Below are 18,012 nucleotides of genomic sequence, written 5' to 3' on the forward strand. Positions count from 1 at the left end.
AATATGCCCCATCCTCCAAATCACCAGCCTCCTGGTAGTATGGGTATGGGGCAAAGGAATATGGGCCCCAGAAATATACAGCAGGGTCAGACTTTCATAGGTATGTCTTCAACCCCAAGGGAGATGGGTGGGCACATGAGACCAAATGGCTGTCCTGGAGTTAGCCATGGAGATCCACAGGCAATACAAGAACGGATGATGTCTGGCCAGCAGCATCCTGGTCATCCATCTTTTCAGCAACAAATGGCAAACTGTCAACCTCATCCAGCTATGCACCATCAGTCTTCACCACCGCATTCACATCATCAACCATGGACTCAGCTTCACCAGTCACCTCAGAACACTCCTCAGAAAGTGCCTGTCCATCAGGTAAGCAAAATGGATGTGCACTGGAGACCATGTGCTTAATTTATTTGTGTGCATGTGTTTTTTAAAAAAAAAAAAAAAAAAATATATATATATATATATATATATATATATATATATATATATATATATATATATATATATATATATATATATATATTTATATTGTGTGTGTCTAATTTTAATATTTTTTTTAACACTTAGCTGTAGCTTTCACAAAAAAAAACAAGGCTGTGAACTTCCTGCTGTCTGTAAATACTCTGATTTTCTTGGGTAAACAAAGCTGTGTACGGCAACAGGAAGTTGTATCAGTATTCCGTAAGAACAGCTGCTGTTTTCATGTAAAACTTTCTGATTGAGCTTTTCTGGACTAAGGGAATTGCAGCCATTTTATTGTTTGGCCTTTCCTTAAAAAGATGAAAGCAAATAGATTTACATTAAAATAAAAAAAAAATAATATATATATATATATATATATATATATATATATATATATATATATATATATACACACACACACACACACACACCGACAACAGGCAGACCAATTGTGTTGTAAAAACAGAAATACTTTTAGAATGTTATACAAAATGTATGTTTTAAAGTGTTAAAAAGTGACACACACAGTAAAGCTTTTAAACCAAGATAAAGAATATTTCTCCAACATAGGTGTGTCCGGTCCACGGCGTCATCCTTACTTGTGGGATATTCTCTTCCCCAACAGGAAATGGCAAAGAGCCCAGCAAAGCTGGTCACATGATCCCTCCTAGGCTCCGCCTACCCCAGTCATTCTCTTTGCCGTTGTACAGGCAACATCTCCACGGAGATGGCTTAGAGTTTTTTAGTGTTTAACTGTAGTTTTTATTATTCAATCAAGAGTTTGTTATTTTAAAATAGTGCTGGTATGTACTATTTACTCAGAAACAGAAAAGAGATGAAGATTTCTGTTTGTATGAGGAAAATGATTTTAGCACCGTAACTAAAATCCATGGCTGTTCCACACAGGACTGTTGAGAGCAATTAACTTCAGTTGGGGGAACAGTGTGCAGTCTCTTACTGCTTGAGGTATGACACATTCTAACAAGACGATGTAATGCTGGAAGCTGTCATTTTCCCTATGGGATCCGGTAAGCCATGTTTATTAAGATAGTAAATAAGGGCTTCACAAGGGCTTATTAAGACTGTAGACTTTTTCTGGGCTAAATCGATAACACATATTTAGCCTTGAGGAATCATTTATTCTGGGTATTTTGATATGATTATATCGGCAGGCACTGTTTTAGACACCTTATTCTTTAGGGGCTTTCCCTAATCATAGTCAGAGCCTCATTTTCGCGCCGGTATGGCGCACTTGTTTTTGAGGACAGCATGGCATGCAGCTGCATGTGTGTGGAGCTCTGATACATAGAAAAGTCTTTCTGAAGGCATCATTTGGTATCGTATTCCCCTTTGGGCTTGGTTGGGTCTCAGCAAAGCAGATTCCTGGGACTGTAAAGGGGTTAAATATAAAAACGGCTCCGGTTCCGTTATTTTAAGGGTTAAAGCTTCCAAATTTGGTGTGCAATACTTTTAAGGCTTTAAGACACTGTGGTGAAATTTTGGTGAATTTTGAACAATTCCTTCATACTTTTTTGCAATTGCAGTAATAAAGTGTGTTTAGTTTAAAATTTAAAGTGACAGTAACGGTTTTATTTTAAAACGTTTTTTGTGCTTTGTTATCAAGTTTATGCCTGTTTAACATGTCTGAACTACCAGATAGATTGTGTTCTGACTGTGGGGAAACCAAGGTTCCTTCTCATTTAACTATATGTATTTTATGTCATAAAAAAATTTAGTAAAAATGATGCCCAAGATGATTCCTCAAGTGAGGGGAGTAAGCATGGTACTGCATCATCCCCTCCTTCGTCTACACCAGTCTTGCCCATACAGGAGGCCCCTAGTACATCTAGTGCGCCAATACTCCTTACTATGCAACATTTAACGGCTGTAATGGATAATTCTATCAAAAACATTTTAGCCAATATGCTCACTTATCAGCGAAAGCGCGACTGCTCTGTTTTAGAAAATTCTGTAGAGCATGAGAACGCTGATGATATGGTTTCTGAAGGGCCCCTACACCAGTCTGAGGGGGCCAGGGAGGTTTTGTCTGAGGGAGAAATTTCAGATTCAGGAACATTTCTCAACAAGCTGAACCTGATGTGATTACTTTTAAATTTAAGTTGGAACATCTCCGCGCTCTGCTTAAGGAGGTGTTATCCAATTTGGATGATTGTGATTATCTGGTCATTCCAGAACCACTATGTAAAATGGAAAAGTTCTTAGAGGCCCCGGGGCCCCCCGAAGTTTTTCCTATATCCAAGCGGGTGGCGTACATTGTTAGTAAAGAATGGGACAGGCCCGGTATACCTTTAGTACCTCCCCCCATATTTATAAAATTGTTTTCCTATAGTCGACCCCAGAAAGGACTGATGGCAGACAGTCCCCAAGGTCGAGGGGGCGGTTTCTACTCTACACAAGCGCGCCACTATACCCATAGAAGATAGTTGTGCTTTCCAAGATCCTATGGATAAAAAATTAGAAGGTCTGCTAAAGATGTTTGTTCAGCAAGGTTCCCTTCTACAACCAATTGCATGCATTGTCCCTGTCACTGCAGCCGCGTGTTTCTAGTTTGATGAGCTAGGAAAGGCGATTATTAGTAATTCTTCTTCTTATGAGGAGATTATGGACAGAATTCGTGCTCTTAAATTGGCTAATTCTTTCACCCTAGACGCCACCTTGCAATTGGCTAGGTTAGCGGCGAAAAAATTCTGGGTTTGCTATTGTGGCGCAGAGCGCTTTGGTTAAAATCTTGGGCAGCGGATGCGTCTTCCAAGAACAAATTGCTTGACATTCCTTTCAAGGGGAAAACACTCTTTGGCCCTGACTTGAAAGAGATTATCTCTGATATCACTGGGGGCAAGGGCCACGCCCTTCCTCAGGATAGGTCTTTTCAAGACCAAAAATAAACCTAAGTTTCGTCCCTTTCGCAGAAACGGATCAGCCCCAAGGGCTACGTCCTCTAAGCAGGAAGGTAATACTTCTCAAGCCAATCCAGCCTGGAGACCTATGCAAGGCTGGAACAAAGGAAAGCAGGCCAGGAAACCTGCCACTGCTACCAAGACAGCATGAAATGCGGGCCCCCGATCCGGGACCGGATCTGGTGGGGGGCAGACTCTCTCTCTTCGCTCAGGCTGGGGCAAGAGATGTTCTGGATCCTTGGGCGCTAGAAATAGTCTCCCAAGGTTATTCTCTGGAGTTCAAGGGGCTTCCTCCAAGGGGGAGGTTCCACAGGTCTCAGTTGTCTTCAGACCACATAAGAAGACAGGCATTCTTACATTGGGTAGAAGACCTGCTAAAAATGGGAGTGATTCATCCTGTTCCATTAGGAGAACAAGGGATGGGGTTCTACTCCAATCTGTTCATAGTTCCCAAAAAAGAGGGAACGTTCAGACCAATCTTAGATCTCAAGATCTTGAACAAGTTTCTCAAGGTTCCATCGTTCAAGATGGAAACCATTCGAACACTTCTTCCTTCCATCCAGGAAGGTCAATTCATGACCAAGGTGGATTTCAAGGATGCGTATCTACATATTCCTATCCACAAGGAACATCATCGGTTCCTAAGGTTTGCATTCCTGGACAAGCATTTCCAGTTCGTGGCATTTTCTTTCGGATTAGCCACTGCTCCTAGGATTTTCTCATAGGTACTAGGGTCCCTTCTGGCGGTGCTAAGACCAAGGGGCATTGCTGTAGTACCTTACTTGGACGACATTCTGATTCGAGCGTCGTCCCTTCCTCAAGTAAAGGCTCACACGGACATTGTCCTGGCCTTTCTCAGATCTCACGGATGGAAAGTGAACGTGGAAAAGAGTTCTCTATCTCCGTCAACGAGGGTTCCCTTCTTGGGAACTATAATAGACTCCTTAGAAATGAGGATTTTTCTGACAGAAGCCAGAAAAACAAAACTTCTAGACTCTTGTCGGATACTTCATTCCGTTCCTCTTCCTTCCATAGCGCAGTGCATGGAAGTGATAGGTTTGATGGTAGCGGCAATGGACATAGTTCCTTTTGTGCGCATTCATCTAAGACCATTACAACTGTTCATGCTCAGTCAGTGGAATGGGGACTATTCAGACTTGTCTCCGAAGATACAAGTAAATCAGAGGACCAGAGACTCATTCCGTTGGTGGCTGTCCCTGGACAACCTGTCACAAGGGATGACCTTCCGCAGACCAGAGTGGGTCATTGTCACGACCGACGCCAGTCTGATGGGCTGGGGCGCGGTCTGGGGATCCCTGAAAGCTCAGGGTCTTTGGTCTCGGGTAGAATCTCTTCTACCGATAAATATTCTGGAACTGAGAGCGATATTCAATGCTCTCAAAGCTTGGCCTCAGCTAGCGAGGGCCAAGTTCATACATCAACCATCAGGGGGGAACAAGGAGTTCCCTAGCGATGGAAGAAGTGACCAAAATCATTCTATGGGCGGAGTCTCACTCCTGCCACCTGTCTGCTATCCACATCCCAGGAGTGGAAAATTGGGAAGCGGATTTTCTGAGTCGTCAGACATTGCATCCGGGGGAGTGGGAGCTCCATCCGGAAATCTTTGCCCAAGTCACTCAACCGTGGGGCATTCCAGACATGGATCTGATGGCCTCTCGTCAGAACTTCAGAGTTCCTTACTACGGGTACAGATCCAGGGATCCCAAGGCGGCTCTAGTGGATGCACTAGTAGCACCTTGGACCTTCAAACTAGCTTATGTGTTCCCGCCGTTTCCTCTCATCCCCAGGCTGGTAGCCAGGATCAATCAGGAGAGGGCGTCGGTGATTTTGATAGCTCCTGCGTGGCCACGCAGGACTTGGTATGCAGATCTGGTGAATATGTCATCGGCTCCACCATGGAAGCTACCTTTGAGAGACCTTCTTGTTCTAGGTCCGTTCGACCCACTCCAGCTGACTGCTTGGAGATTGAACGCTTGATCTTATCAAAGCGAGGGTTCTCAGATTCTGTTATTAATACTCTTGTTCAGGCCTGAAAGCCTGTAACCAGAAAAATTACCATAATTTGGTATATCTGTTGGTGTGAATCTGCAGGATTCCCTTGGGACAAGGTTAAGATTCCTAAGAGTCTATCCTTCCTTCGAGAAGGATTGGAAAAAGGATTATCTGCAAGTTCCTTGATGGGACAGATTTCTGCCTTGTCTGTGTTACTTCACAAAAAGCTGGCAGCTGTGCCAGATGTTCTAGCCTTTGTTCAGGCTCTGGTTAGAATCAAGCCTGTTTACAAAATTTTGACTCCTCCTTGGAGTCTCAACCTAGTTCTTTCAGTTCTTCAGGGGGTTCCGTTTGAACCCTTACATTCCGTTGATATTAAGTTATTATCTTGGAAAGTTTTGTTTTTGGTTGCAATTTCTTCTGCTAGAAGAGTTTCAGAATTATCTGCTCTGCAGTGTTCTTCTCCTTATCTGGTGTTCCATGCAGATAAGGTGGTTTTGCGTACTAAACCTGGTTTTCTTCCAAAAGTTGTTTCTAACAAAAACATTAACCAGGAGATAGTTGTGCCTTCTTTGTGTCCTAATCCAGTTTCAAAGAAGGAACGTTTGTTGCACAACTTGGATGTAGTTCGTGCTCTCAAATTTTACTTAGCAGCTACTAAGGATTTCAGACAAACTTTGTCTTTGTTTGTTGTTTATTCTGGTAAACGGAGAGGTCAAAAAGCAACTTCTACCTCTCTCTCCTTCTGGATTAAAAGCATTATCCGATTGGCTTATGAGACTGTCGGACGGCAGCCTCCTGAAAGAATCACAGCTCACTCCACTAGGGCTGTGGCTTCCACATGGGCCTTCAAGAACGAGGCTTCTGTTGATCAGATATGTAAGGCAGCGACTTGGTCTTCACTGCACACTTTTTCTAAATTTTACAAATTTGATACTTTTGCTTCTTCTGAGGCTATTTTTGGGAGAAAGGTTTTGCAAGCCGTGGTGCCTTCCATTTAGGTGACCTGATTTGCTCCCTCCCTTCATCCGTGTCCTAAAGCTTTGGTATTGGTTCCCACAAGTAAGGATGACGCCGTGGACCGGACACACCTATGTTGGAGAAAACAGAATTTATGTTTACCTGATAAATTACTTTCTCCAACGGTGTGTCCGGTCCACGGCCCGCCCTGGTTTTTTTAATCAGGTCTGATAATTTATTTTCTTTAACTACAGTCACCACGGTAACATATGGTTTCTCCTATGCAAATATTCCTCCTTAACGTCGGTCGAATGACTGGGGTAGGCGGAGCCTAGGAGGGATCATGTGACCAGCTTTGCTGGGCTCTTTGCCATTTCCTGTTGGGGAAGAGAATATCCCACAAGTAAGGATGACGCCGTGGACCGGACACACCGTTGGAGAAAGTAATTTATCAGGTAAACATAAATTCTGTTTTTTTTTTTCAGTAGCTGGTTCATAGAATGTTTGTTTTTAGTACATATAATTTAAGATTATATGCAATCCTAACTGTTTTCCAATTAGTGTCATGCAGTTAGACATCAATTTTATTTTTAGCAGGCTTCCCATTCCAGTTATCAAGGGATAAGGCCCCAGGAAATTCCAGGCATTTTTATGTTGCTGGATGAAAACTTTAGGGAAAATCTTCCCAACCAGCATCTAAATGTGTTACTTAATTCTGCCTAGCCACAAGTTGAGATACAAGCAGCCTGATTAATTTTGACTTGCATTCTTGTTTCACTAAAATGTTGTTTAAAATGTCATTTGTTAAACCCAGGAAGCCATTGGTTCCTAGAATTTCACCCCAGACTCCGTGTAACTATATATACAAATACCAGAGTGTGACTCCTAAACGTATGGCTTCAATATATTCTTACTGGCTCCTAAATGTTACATGAATTTGTCAACCATTATTATAAAAAACTGCTGTTAAGATGAGAACTTTTAAATTCCATGATTTCCACCGTTGAGGGTGAAATCCTGAGCAAGTAAAGATGGAGTATTTTTCTTTCACCTTTATTGGGCAGAGTTTATTGATGTGTGATGACCTCACAGGAACTTTTATAGTGTGCTAGTAATGTGCTTCTATTGCAGGGCCACAACTGATTGAGTGGGGTTGCTTACATTCATACAAAGTCTATATTTTTATAAATTTTATTTAATATAAACTCAATCTGTTTAAAACCTAGAACCTTTCCATATTAACTTTATTTGCCTCATATGTATACAAATAATCATGTAATAGACACTACTATAAAGAATAATATGCTCAGATACTGATCTAAAAATGTAGTATAAAACCGTTGAAAAAAAAGCTCCCAGTTTAGCTCTGTTAAAAAGGTAGCTGGAAAGCCCACTGCAAGTGGGAAATTGCAGACATGCCGCCCCCCACGCATATGAAAATACTCTTTACACAAACAAGCTGGAGTAGGTATACATCAGTATTCTCATAAAACTTTGGGGCTTGGTTATGAGTCTGAAAATCAGAGCAATGTTACTTTAAAATAAGCAAAACTATACATTTTTTACAAAAAAAACCTTTATGCGCTATATAAATGGATCATCTACAAAACATTTATGCAAAGAAGAATCTAGTGTATAATGTCCCTTTAAAGGGAGTTTTTTTAATTTTTTTATTTGCATGTACTGATAATTAAAGGGACACTAAAGCCAATAATAAAGTTTCATGATTCCGATAAAGCATATAATTTAAAAGGGACAGTTCAAACCAATTTTCATATAACTGCATGTAATAGACGATATAATATAAAGAAGAATATGCACAGATACTGATCTAAAAATCCTGTATAAAACCTTGTAAAAAAACGTACTAAGAAGCTCCCAGTTTAGCACTGTTGATGAGGTTAGGCTGAGTCACCCAGTGAAATGGGCTGGGAAAACAGGAAAAGCAGACACTCCCCCCTTCCCTGCATAACAAGAGACAGCTTATAAAAATAGGACACGCAGGAATCTAGACATCCGTATACATCTAAAATTTTGGTGCTTGATTAGGAGTCTGAAAATCAGCACAATGTTATTAAAAAAATAAGCAAAACTATACATTTTTACTAAAATACTACCAGATGGGCTATATAAATGTATCATCTACAAAACATGCAAAGATAAAAGTAGTGTACAATGTCCCTTTAAAAAAAAAAAAATCATATATACTTTCACTATCAAAACGTGCACATTCTTTATATGCAGCCTTTCTGAGGCTTCATCTCCTGAGCATATTCAAAAGTGCACAATAAAAACGTATATGCATTTTTGTGATTGGCTGCTGGATGTCAGGATGACATGGTACAGGGGGAGGGAAAATTGGATTCATTTTGAAATTTGCCAGAAAAAAAAATCTACTGCGCATTTCAAATTCAAAATAAATATTGCATTGACAACTAGACAATACAAAGACAATTATTAAATGATACTTTGTTCAATTGCCCTTTTATGTATGTAGCAGTGTCTCAAGTTAACCTGCATGTACAGACTAACATCTACTGCTCCATGTAGGGCTATACTATCTCCCTTACAATTCATATGGACAAAAGGCAACATACCAATGTTTTAGTGATCACATGCTGTGAAGAAGCTCTACAGTAGGACAACTTCCACATAGCAAGTTGCTACGAAGTGCCAGTTAAGGAGCAGTTAGCTATTATACTGGTACATATATAATATAGGTGCCCTTGTTATGGCCCTATATTCTATTTTCAACCTTTTCCCTCTACAGTAAACACTCCCCAAATCTAACCCAGTGCACCAAACCACAGTTGACTGGAGGTCTCTCCACACTGCAGATAACCATAGTTTTAATACTTCTTCCAACACCCAAGGAACCATGTAATACCACACACCTCATACAATTGTAACCCTTATACCATAAGATGCTACTGTAAACGCCACAGCACCTTATGTTAGGGTTAAATATGGTTTGGGGGTGATTTTTGTTTAGATTATAGTAATGCTGGGCCCGATCACACTTAACTTCCAATTTTCTCCACTGTAATAACAGCAAATTATATATTTTTTCCATATTTTTTTCCAACAGATTTATTTTCATTTGCATTAAAGAGACATAATTCTCATATGCTAAATCACTTGAAAGTGATGCAGCATAACTGTAAAAAGCTGACAGGAAAATATCACCTGAGCATCTCTATGTAAAAAAGAAATATATTGTACCTCACAATTTCCTCAGCTCAGCGGAGTAAGTTCTGTGTAAAAAGTTATACTTCAGTCACTGTCCAGCTGCAGGTAAAAAAAAAAAGGAAGAAATGAACAGCAGCCAATCAGCATTATCGGTGCTAAGGTCATGAACTCTTTTACTGTGAGCTCATGAGATTTCACTTAACTCTCATGAGATTTGATAGTAAACTTCCTTAAACTGAATAGGGAAATAAGATGAGTGTGCATGAAGCTCGCTCCCTTGCCTGTCCCGGGACAGACATAGTGATTTGCTGCTTAAAGTCCTTTACAATGGGGTGTAAATACTTAGGATATTTTGATTTATTTTTTACATAGAGATGTTAAGGTGATATTTTCTAGTCTGCTTTTTACAGCTTTGCTGCATCACCTTCAAGTGTCAACTTTTGGGTATCATGGCCCTTTAAGTTTTAGGCTGTTTTGTGGTTAGTGTGAGGAGCTTAAGCCAGGTCAGGGCAGCTTTAGAAATAATGGAGCATAGTGACCAACCATCCATACGTAGTGGCAACTGGAGTAGGATACTCCTCCTTCTTGAGTCAGCTCAAAAGTAACAGCTGTTGCTTCACTGCTTCTGTTACGTTTTTGTGTACCTTGTTAGCAAGCTTCCCTTTATAGTGACGCGTTGTTCCTATCCAGCAACCCTATCTCTAAAATGTGCAACTTGATTGAGATTTAGTACTTTGTGTCATTATTTTGTATTCCTAGTTAGTATTTCGTAGACTTAAAATTAAACCATGCTCCCACATAAACCTTGATATCCTGTTTAATAATCTAGAAATAAGCTGCTTTAGGTGGTTGTCATAAGCGCTACCTTTTTGGTTTTCTTGCTTCCTGTTATTGTATTAAATTTAAACCAAACCTATTTATGCAATACTGAATATTTTGGCCTCAACAAATCTATCTATCTATCTATCTATCTATCTATCTATCATCTATCTATCATCTATCTATCTATCTCTATATGTGTAAGTATAAATATATTTTTTATTTATTTTTGTTAAAGTGAAATGAACAATAAAGGCACCTTAGAATGAGAGTTAGGCCGACCTTGAAGTGCTTTATTCTGGCTGATTTGTTGTAGTGTGCATAATTGTGTTTTAAATTAGTCAGACATTGCAACAGGTGGCAGTTCCACTGGTGGAGGCATGGACATTGTTCGTCTCTGGCTAGTTTGCAGACTTGGTACACAAAGAAAACCCTGTGCTCGTGAGACAGCATTCAGAACGTCATCAGATTTGTAACAATGAGTCTTGTCTTACAGTTTAGTCAATATACATTGCATGGCTGTTATATAATTTGGCATGTGCTCTCCATACATATTAGTTTTTGTTTCCAAAAGTTTAGACCTATCATATTCCCCTTATCTAGTTAACTTTCTTTTGTGGGTTGTTACCATGGACCAAAAGAAGAATTTTAAAGAATTTCTATTCTGATTTAAAATGCAGACATGTTTTTTTGCAGAGCTACACCATGAGATTTTACATTTGTTGCCTGCAGTGTGTGTAAATATTCCTGCACAAACTTCTGCTTGGTGCTGAGACACTTTCATGCGACTATAAAAGGGAAACACACACACAAAAAATAGTGTGCCCACCCATTCATTACAGTATCCTTATATTTCAAACTACTAAAATATCATTGTATTTGATTACTGGAAGTATATCTAACATTTTATGTATGTTGCTTTGTGGGGGTGGAATCTTTCTCATGGGTCCACATTAATAACTGTAATAAGACTCTTCAGCCCTATTCCCAGCTTTGTAAGACTGCAGCATCTTTCCTTGTAAATGACACCTCCATGGTAGTGAATGGGCCTGTGCTGTGTGTGCCCTTGAGCAAGAAGTCTTTCTCTGGATGATTCCTCCATCTCAGGTACTATATAAGTTGACTGAGTGAGAGTAATTGGTGCCATTCATTATCTGCTCACCAGGCCGGTTAAAGCCAGTTCTATGTATTAGCATAAGAATGTGAGTCAACAACAGCATTCTGATTTGGTGGGCGCTAGTCACCTGACCTGTTGCCAGAGGTTAATGTGTTGAATGAAGGTAGTGCAGATGGGGTGGGGGGGAGAGACAGTAGTCACCCTTTCAGTTCCTGGAGGGATAAGAGATCTGATTTCACAGAATTAACTGTGTTCATCTAAACATATATATCTGCATTTGTTTTTAATAGATATTGTTTAATTCTTTGTTTAAAAAAAGCTGTGGCGTGTCTGGCTCTTAAAATAAATAAAATAAAAAAAAATAGTTCTTTGGCTCCTTAGTATGATATTGAATTGTCCAGCTCTGTTCTAACCTTCAGTCTCAGAAGTTCTTTCTGCTCGACGTCCTGTACACTGTACCTTGTTCTCTGTCATCCTCTGTTAATAGCAGGGAACTTGGCATCACACCCTCCAATATTGATCCTGCAAGTTGTAGTACATTAAAAATATTCATGCCGCAGTAATTTTTTACTTTAAGCAACTATTGAAAAGAATGTGTTACTTTAACCCCTGGCATTTTGATTTTGTAGAAATATGGTTTGTCTTGTTTGTGTTAAAAATAAATAAATATTCACTGCATATTCAACAAATATCCAGTTCAGGCTACGAACTTTACTTCGTTTTTGAGATTTGATTGATTGGACAACTTAGCATATATTCTTTTCACACATTTTTTCAGGGTGGGTTTAAAGGGGCATGGATTTGTATACACCTACCTGCATTCCAGCATTTGCAGGCTAAATATGTTTGCATTTATTTTATTATTTGAAGAACAGCACCAAGCAGACAAAAAAAATGTATCTGCCTTTAGTCTTCTTTGGTCCAGACCCTTCTCCATTTGCAGCAAGTATAAGTAACTAGTGCTGAATGAGGTAACCTCTGTTTGGCTCTATAGCCACAACAATTAAGTACAACAGAATGCACATGCCACATTTTGCTTTTGACCTAGGAAGAGTATAAAGCTCATGCTCACATGCATAGTCATTGCATTCTTAAAACAGAGTGAGACGGATGCATTTTATTGTGTTTAAAGGGACATTAAATACTTTTTGCTTTTGTGTAAAAAAAATGTGCTTGTCCCATCCTCCCTAGAGAGGCCAAAAAAGCAAATTCTGTAACCAAGGTGCTGCAAATTCCATATTTAACCAGCTGCTGATTTGTGGTATTTTGAAGAAAATTTAGGTTATCGAATGTCCCTTTAATTAAACATTAAAGTCAGTCAAGTGCATGCAATTTAAAAAAACAATAAAAAAACATCTTTCCAATTCATTTCCTTTATCAAAATGTGCACAATCTTTTTATATGCCCACTTTGAGGCACCAGCTCCTACTGAGCATGCGCAAGAATTCACAGTATATCTGCATATGCATTTTTGTCATTGGCTGATAGCTGTCACATGATGCAGGGGGAAATGAAAATTTTAACTTTTAAAATTTTCAGGAAATAAGTGCTATTATATTGTCTTTTTATTATTCATTTGTTGATTATGCAATTCTACTATATTTAAAGTGATGGTAAACCCAATTTTTTTTCTTTCATGGTTCGGATAGAAAATGCAATTTTAAGCAACTTTCTAATTTACTCCTATTAATTTTTCTCTGTTCTCTTGCTATCTTTATTTGAAAAGGCAGGAATGAAAGCTTTGGAGCCAGCCTATTTTTTTTGTTCAGTACCATGGATAGGGCATGCTGATTGGTGCCTGCATTTAGCCATCCAATCAGCAAGCGCAACCCAGGTTCTCAACCTAAAATGGGCCGGCTCCAAAGTTTTTATTCCTGCTTTTTCAAAGATGGCAAAAGAAAATTTGATTGAAGTAAATTACAAAGCTGCTTAAAACTGCATGCTCTGTCCGAATCATGAAAGAAAAAAATTGGGTTTAGTATCCCTTTAATGACTTTACACATAATGAAATATGTGAGAGGTATAATGGCGCATTTTTGTTTGCTGCAGTTTCAGGAATAAAAGGAAATCTAAGCATTTTTACCCTCCAAAAGCAGCAATGTAAGGAAACTAAACTACATTAAACACTAAATACATTTTAATGCACCTCCCTCTAACTATGGGTGCTACAGTTTTGGAAGCTGTTTCACCTCATGAATCTGAAGGAGAGTTGCTGCACATCTGCAACCACATCTCGGCACTGGAATGCAGTGAAAGCTAGATTTCAACATGGCGGCGCCGATGACTAGAGGGAGGCAAATAATAACCCCAATACTATTCTTATTACATTTCTTTAGAGTTTGATGTCCCTTTTAAGCAAACACATCACTTCCATTTCTCTAACTATGCAAATGACAAAAAGGGTTTTTAAATCATAGCTGCACATTCCTGTCTCTGACTTGATCAGCTACGATGGTGGGGTGGGTTAAGTCATTTTAAGTTGTCCGTCTAGCTCTTAAAAATCTCAAATAAGCTGCCCATGTATAGCACAACCTAAATATCTTCTCTCCACTACAGGTAGCCCATGAGTTTTCTGTTAAGAATTATTATTTCATTATAGAAAGGGCAAAAACAGCAATTTGGAAAACTAGTAATGCTGCATCTTTTGAGCATTATTTTCTAAAGCTCCAACAGATATACAGGGTTGGTTGAATACAGAGCTAATTAACGTCATGCAGTGTGCTATGTCCATTTTCTTGGCACGTTAAAATTCCACATCTCTTTCCCATCTCAAAACAAGAGATTTAGCGAGCAATATTCAACACCCTGCACATGTAATGGTTTGTCTTTGTTATCTCTATATCTATCTATATATGTGTGTGTGTATGTGTATATGTATAGATATAGAGAGATAGATCTCTATCTCTCTATCTCTCTCTCTCTCTCTATATATCTATATCTATATATCTATATCTATATATCTATATCTATATATATATATATCTATATCTATATCTATATCTATATATATATATATATATATATATATATATATATCTATATCTCTAGCACTATATAGAGAGAGAGAGAGATCTCTATCTATATAATGTTAGGATCCCAGGCTCTAGGCATCTGCTGAAACTATAAAGTAACTTTTACTAGAAGCATTTTTACTTATGGAAGTAGATTGCAAAAAATGTTTCTATTTTAAAAATGAAATGCACCCAATCACATTTCAGCTTTGACTTTTTTCTATTTAAGGCTGCCCTATTTTGACTACTAAGAAAATCTAGCTGACTACTAAAGTTTTAAATATATTTATGTCCACTCCTGTGGCTCTTTTATTATGGTGTGTCCCTTATATCCGCAAATCCTTTGTAATGTGATATTGTAGCATAAGCTAGGTTGTTGGGAACACTCCCTTGTTGCGAGCAATCATAGGGCAGAATAAGCAATTTTAATACAAACCTACTTTTGAACTAAATACTTCTCCTTTCTTCCACCCTTGTTTACAAAAGCATAAAGGACATGATTCACGCTTGCATCATTGGAAACGAAGTGATTAAAATACAAAGGCATGCATTTCCCTTGTTTCAGCATGTATCCAGGGTTTTCTTGACTAGAATATATCATAAAACTACATTTTCCAACATCTTCTAGTTAATTCTTCTATTTCTCTCCCTAGCCAAATGGTACAACTGCATATAATAAACAGTTTTCCTAATTGCCACGGCTTGTAGTTCCTGTAGTTGCAGCTACTGCACTGATTCAATCTGTAAATTTTTTCTTATTTGTGTTGCAAGGACAAAATGTTATGATCCTAACTGTGGGCTGATGAAGAGGACAAAGCTGAACAAAGGCCAGCAGCATAGCCAAGCGAGGCCTTCCGTGGCACCGGCTATGATTTTTGATACATTTGTAGCAAGAAGACTTAAAGTGAATGTAAATTTTGATGCTAAAGTGTCCGTTTTTTAAAAATTCGATTAAAAACAGGGGCACTTTATTTCATGAAAATTTCACTCCTGTTGCAAAAAAAAACTTACCTTTTAATCTTGACAGCAGCTCCAGCTTCCTCCACCCATCGTAAAGCCTCTTCCTGGGTCTAAAATGAGGAATCCGGCTTCCTCCAATCACTGAGTTGAATCAGACACTGATTCCCCCGGGGGGGAAGCTGTGATTGGAGGATGACCTATCCATCATTTCTGACCTCAGAAATGGCTTGCGGAGGAAGCTGGAGCTGCTGTAAAAGGTAAAAGATTAAAAGTTTTTTTTTCACAACAGGAGTGAAATGTAAGTTTTGATGAATTAAAGTGCCCCTGTTTTTAATCAAATTTTTAAAAACCGGGCACTTTAGCATCAAAATTTACATTCACTTTAAAGGTATTTGAAAGTGGTTTTTTTTTTAAATGTACATCTTTGCAAGATAAAACAATAAGTCATGTTTTCCAACACTTTATTCCACACTTGCTCTTTGGTGTAAGGGTGCATTATTGATGAAAGCTGCAGATGTTGTGACCTCACCAGCACTCAGGCCAAGAATAGAGTCAAATGTGTATGCACCTGACCTAATTCTGTATCTTCAGCATGCTGAGTATGCCTTAAAGGGACATACCACAGGTTAAGATTTGTGCATATCCTAAAAGGGCTAATTAATAAAAAATAGTTTGCATAAAAAAAGTTTAAAAATTGCTGGCAAGTATTTTAAAATTTTCAAAAATAAGCAAAATGAATTACATAGCTAAGCTGACTGGAGCAGCCAACTCCACCCACCCTTATCAGTGTTTAGACACAGGCTTCTAGGCAAGCTCCAGCAAATAATCCCTATGTATTTGCATTCTACCAAAATAATAGATGTTGATACAGCCATAGAAGGAAATGTGTGTGGGGGAGTTAGAGCTTTACAATTCATAAAACTAAAAAGAAAGGGTTAATGGCGAGGCACTACAGTATAAATTTGCAGGTAAAGTAACTAAAGTACATATTATATTTTGTCTTTATCCCAACTTGTTTTATGTCCCTTTAAAACAGGTCTCAACAAACCCAGGAGCCACTGGCTCCTAGAATTTTACCCCTGGCTCCAACTTTTTAGGTTATTCTCCATATAATCTATATGTAACTACCACTGACTGGCTCCTAAGTATATGCCTGGCTCCTAAATATTCTTACTGGCTCCTCATTTTTAAACTGATTTGTAGTGCACTGCGGATTAAAATAATGCAGCCATACTAGCCCACTTAGGAGTTAAACACACAAACATAGCAGCTGATTGGGACCTCTGGACCAGCAGTGCATTGTGGGTCTGGAACTAATTTTAAAGGCACATGAAGACCAAAATATTTCTTTCTTTATTCAGATAGAAATACAATTGGAAAGTTGTTTTAAATTGTATTCTGTTACCTAATTTGCTTCATTTCCTTGGTATCCTTTGATTTTGAAGAAGCAGCAATGCTCTACTATGAGCTAGCTGAACACGAATGAGCTAATAACATGAGGCATATATGTGCAGCCACCAATAAACAGCTCCTGAGCCTATATAATATACTAAGAAAACAAAACCAATCAGATGATAGAAGTAAATTGTAAAGTTGTTTTAAAATTGCATGTTTTATCTGAATCTTAAAAATAAATACATTTGGGTTTGATGTCCCTTTAAGCCCTTGCGTAGGATTAACAAGACAGTTCTGTTTAAGCAATAGTATAATAAAATGCTAGTCTTGTACATTTATTTGCTCCTTTATTTTGCTTTGTCATAAAAGTTAAAATTAAATAAGTAACTTATGACTTTTAAAGAGGCAATACTGCAAATTAGAAGAATGCAAATATGCTTCTTGGTTATGACCAGAGTAAATGTTGGTATTCCTATTTTTGTGTAATAAATCTTAAAGGGACGTTAGCCTCGTGATTGTATTTTTTATCTAAGCACTGAACACACTATTACTGTTTTAGAACGTTGCAGGGCTAGACATCTGTAGGATGCACTTCAGAACTAAGTTACATGAAAAGCTGGTATAAATAAATTAAATAAAAATACTAAGACAATTGCCTGTTTATAAACGGTTCTTATTTGAGGATAAGTTTCCATTGGTCAAGAAGAACATCTCCCACAGCCCAATTGGAGCAAAACAAAGTAATGTTTTTTTTTTTTTTAACATAAACAAAAAGATAAACCTGAGTTTCATAATTTTTCGTATTCAGTATTAGTAATTGTTTTTGTTTTAGTAAGGTTGCTATCTTAATTTCCTCTGGTCTGGGTTCAATAAGGCATTGAAATTCTTTTTTTGTTGCAGAATGTTTTGTGTATATCTCCTACAAACCTCCTTCACCTCATTACCTAGACAGAGTACTATTAAATGGAAATTAAGATGTACACTTTAGGTGAGATAGAAAGGAAGCTGTCATAAAAAAACCAAGAAGCATTTATCATGCTTCCTTCTTAATCAAATAACCTAATTTTAAATGTAAATTCAGTTACAGCTGTCAGCACAAAGAATATTTAACCCCTTCGAAGCTTTATGGTATTGTGCCAAGATGCTGTTCTAACTCGGCTTGGTA

The 18,012-nt window shown here is 38.3% G+C and overlaps 1 protein-coding gene across 1 annotated transcript in view; it reads left to right on the forward strand.

Annotated features, from left to right (window-relative positions):
- The window catches only part of CHD7 (chromodomain helicase DNA binding protein 7), a 309,908-nt gene that overhangs the window by 57,286 nt on the left and 234,610 nt on the right, over positions 1–18,012 (forward strand). The window contains 1 exon segment of the mRNA XM_053715068.1: positions 1–369. This exon segment is cut by the window's left edge and continues 1,420 nt beyond it. Coding sequence (XP_053571043.1) covers positions 1–369 — 369 coding nt within the window.

The sequence above is a fragment of the Bombina bombina genome, chromosome 5 (genome assembly GCF_027579735.1).
Source record: "Bombina bombina isolate aBomBom1 chromosome 5, aBomBom1.pri, whole genome shotgun sequence".
Taxonomy (NCBI): domain Eukaryota; kingdom Metazoa; phylum Chordata; class Amphibia; order Anura; family Bombinatoridae; genus Bombina; species Bombina bombina.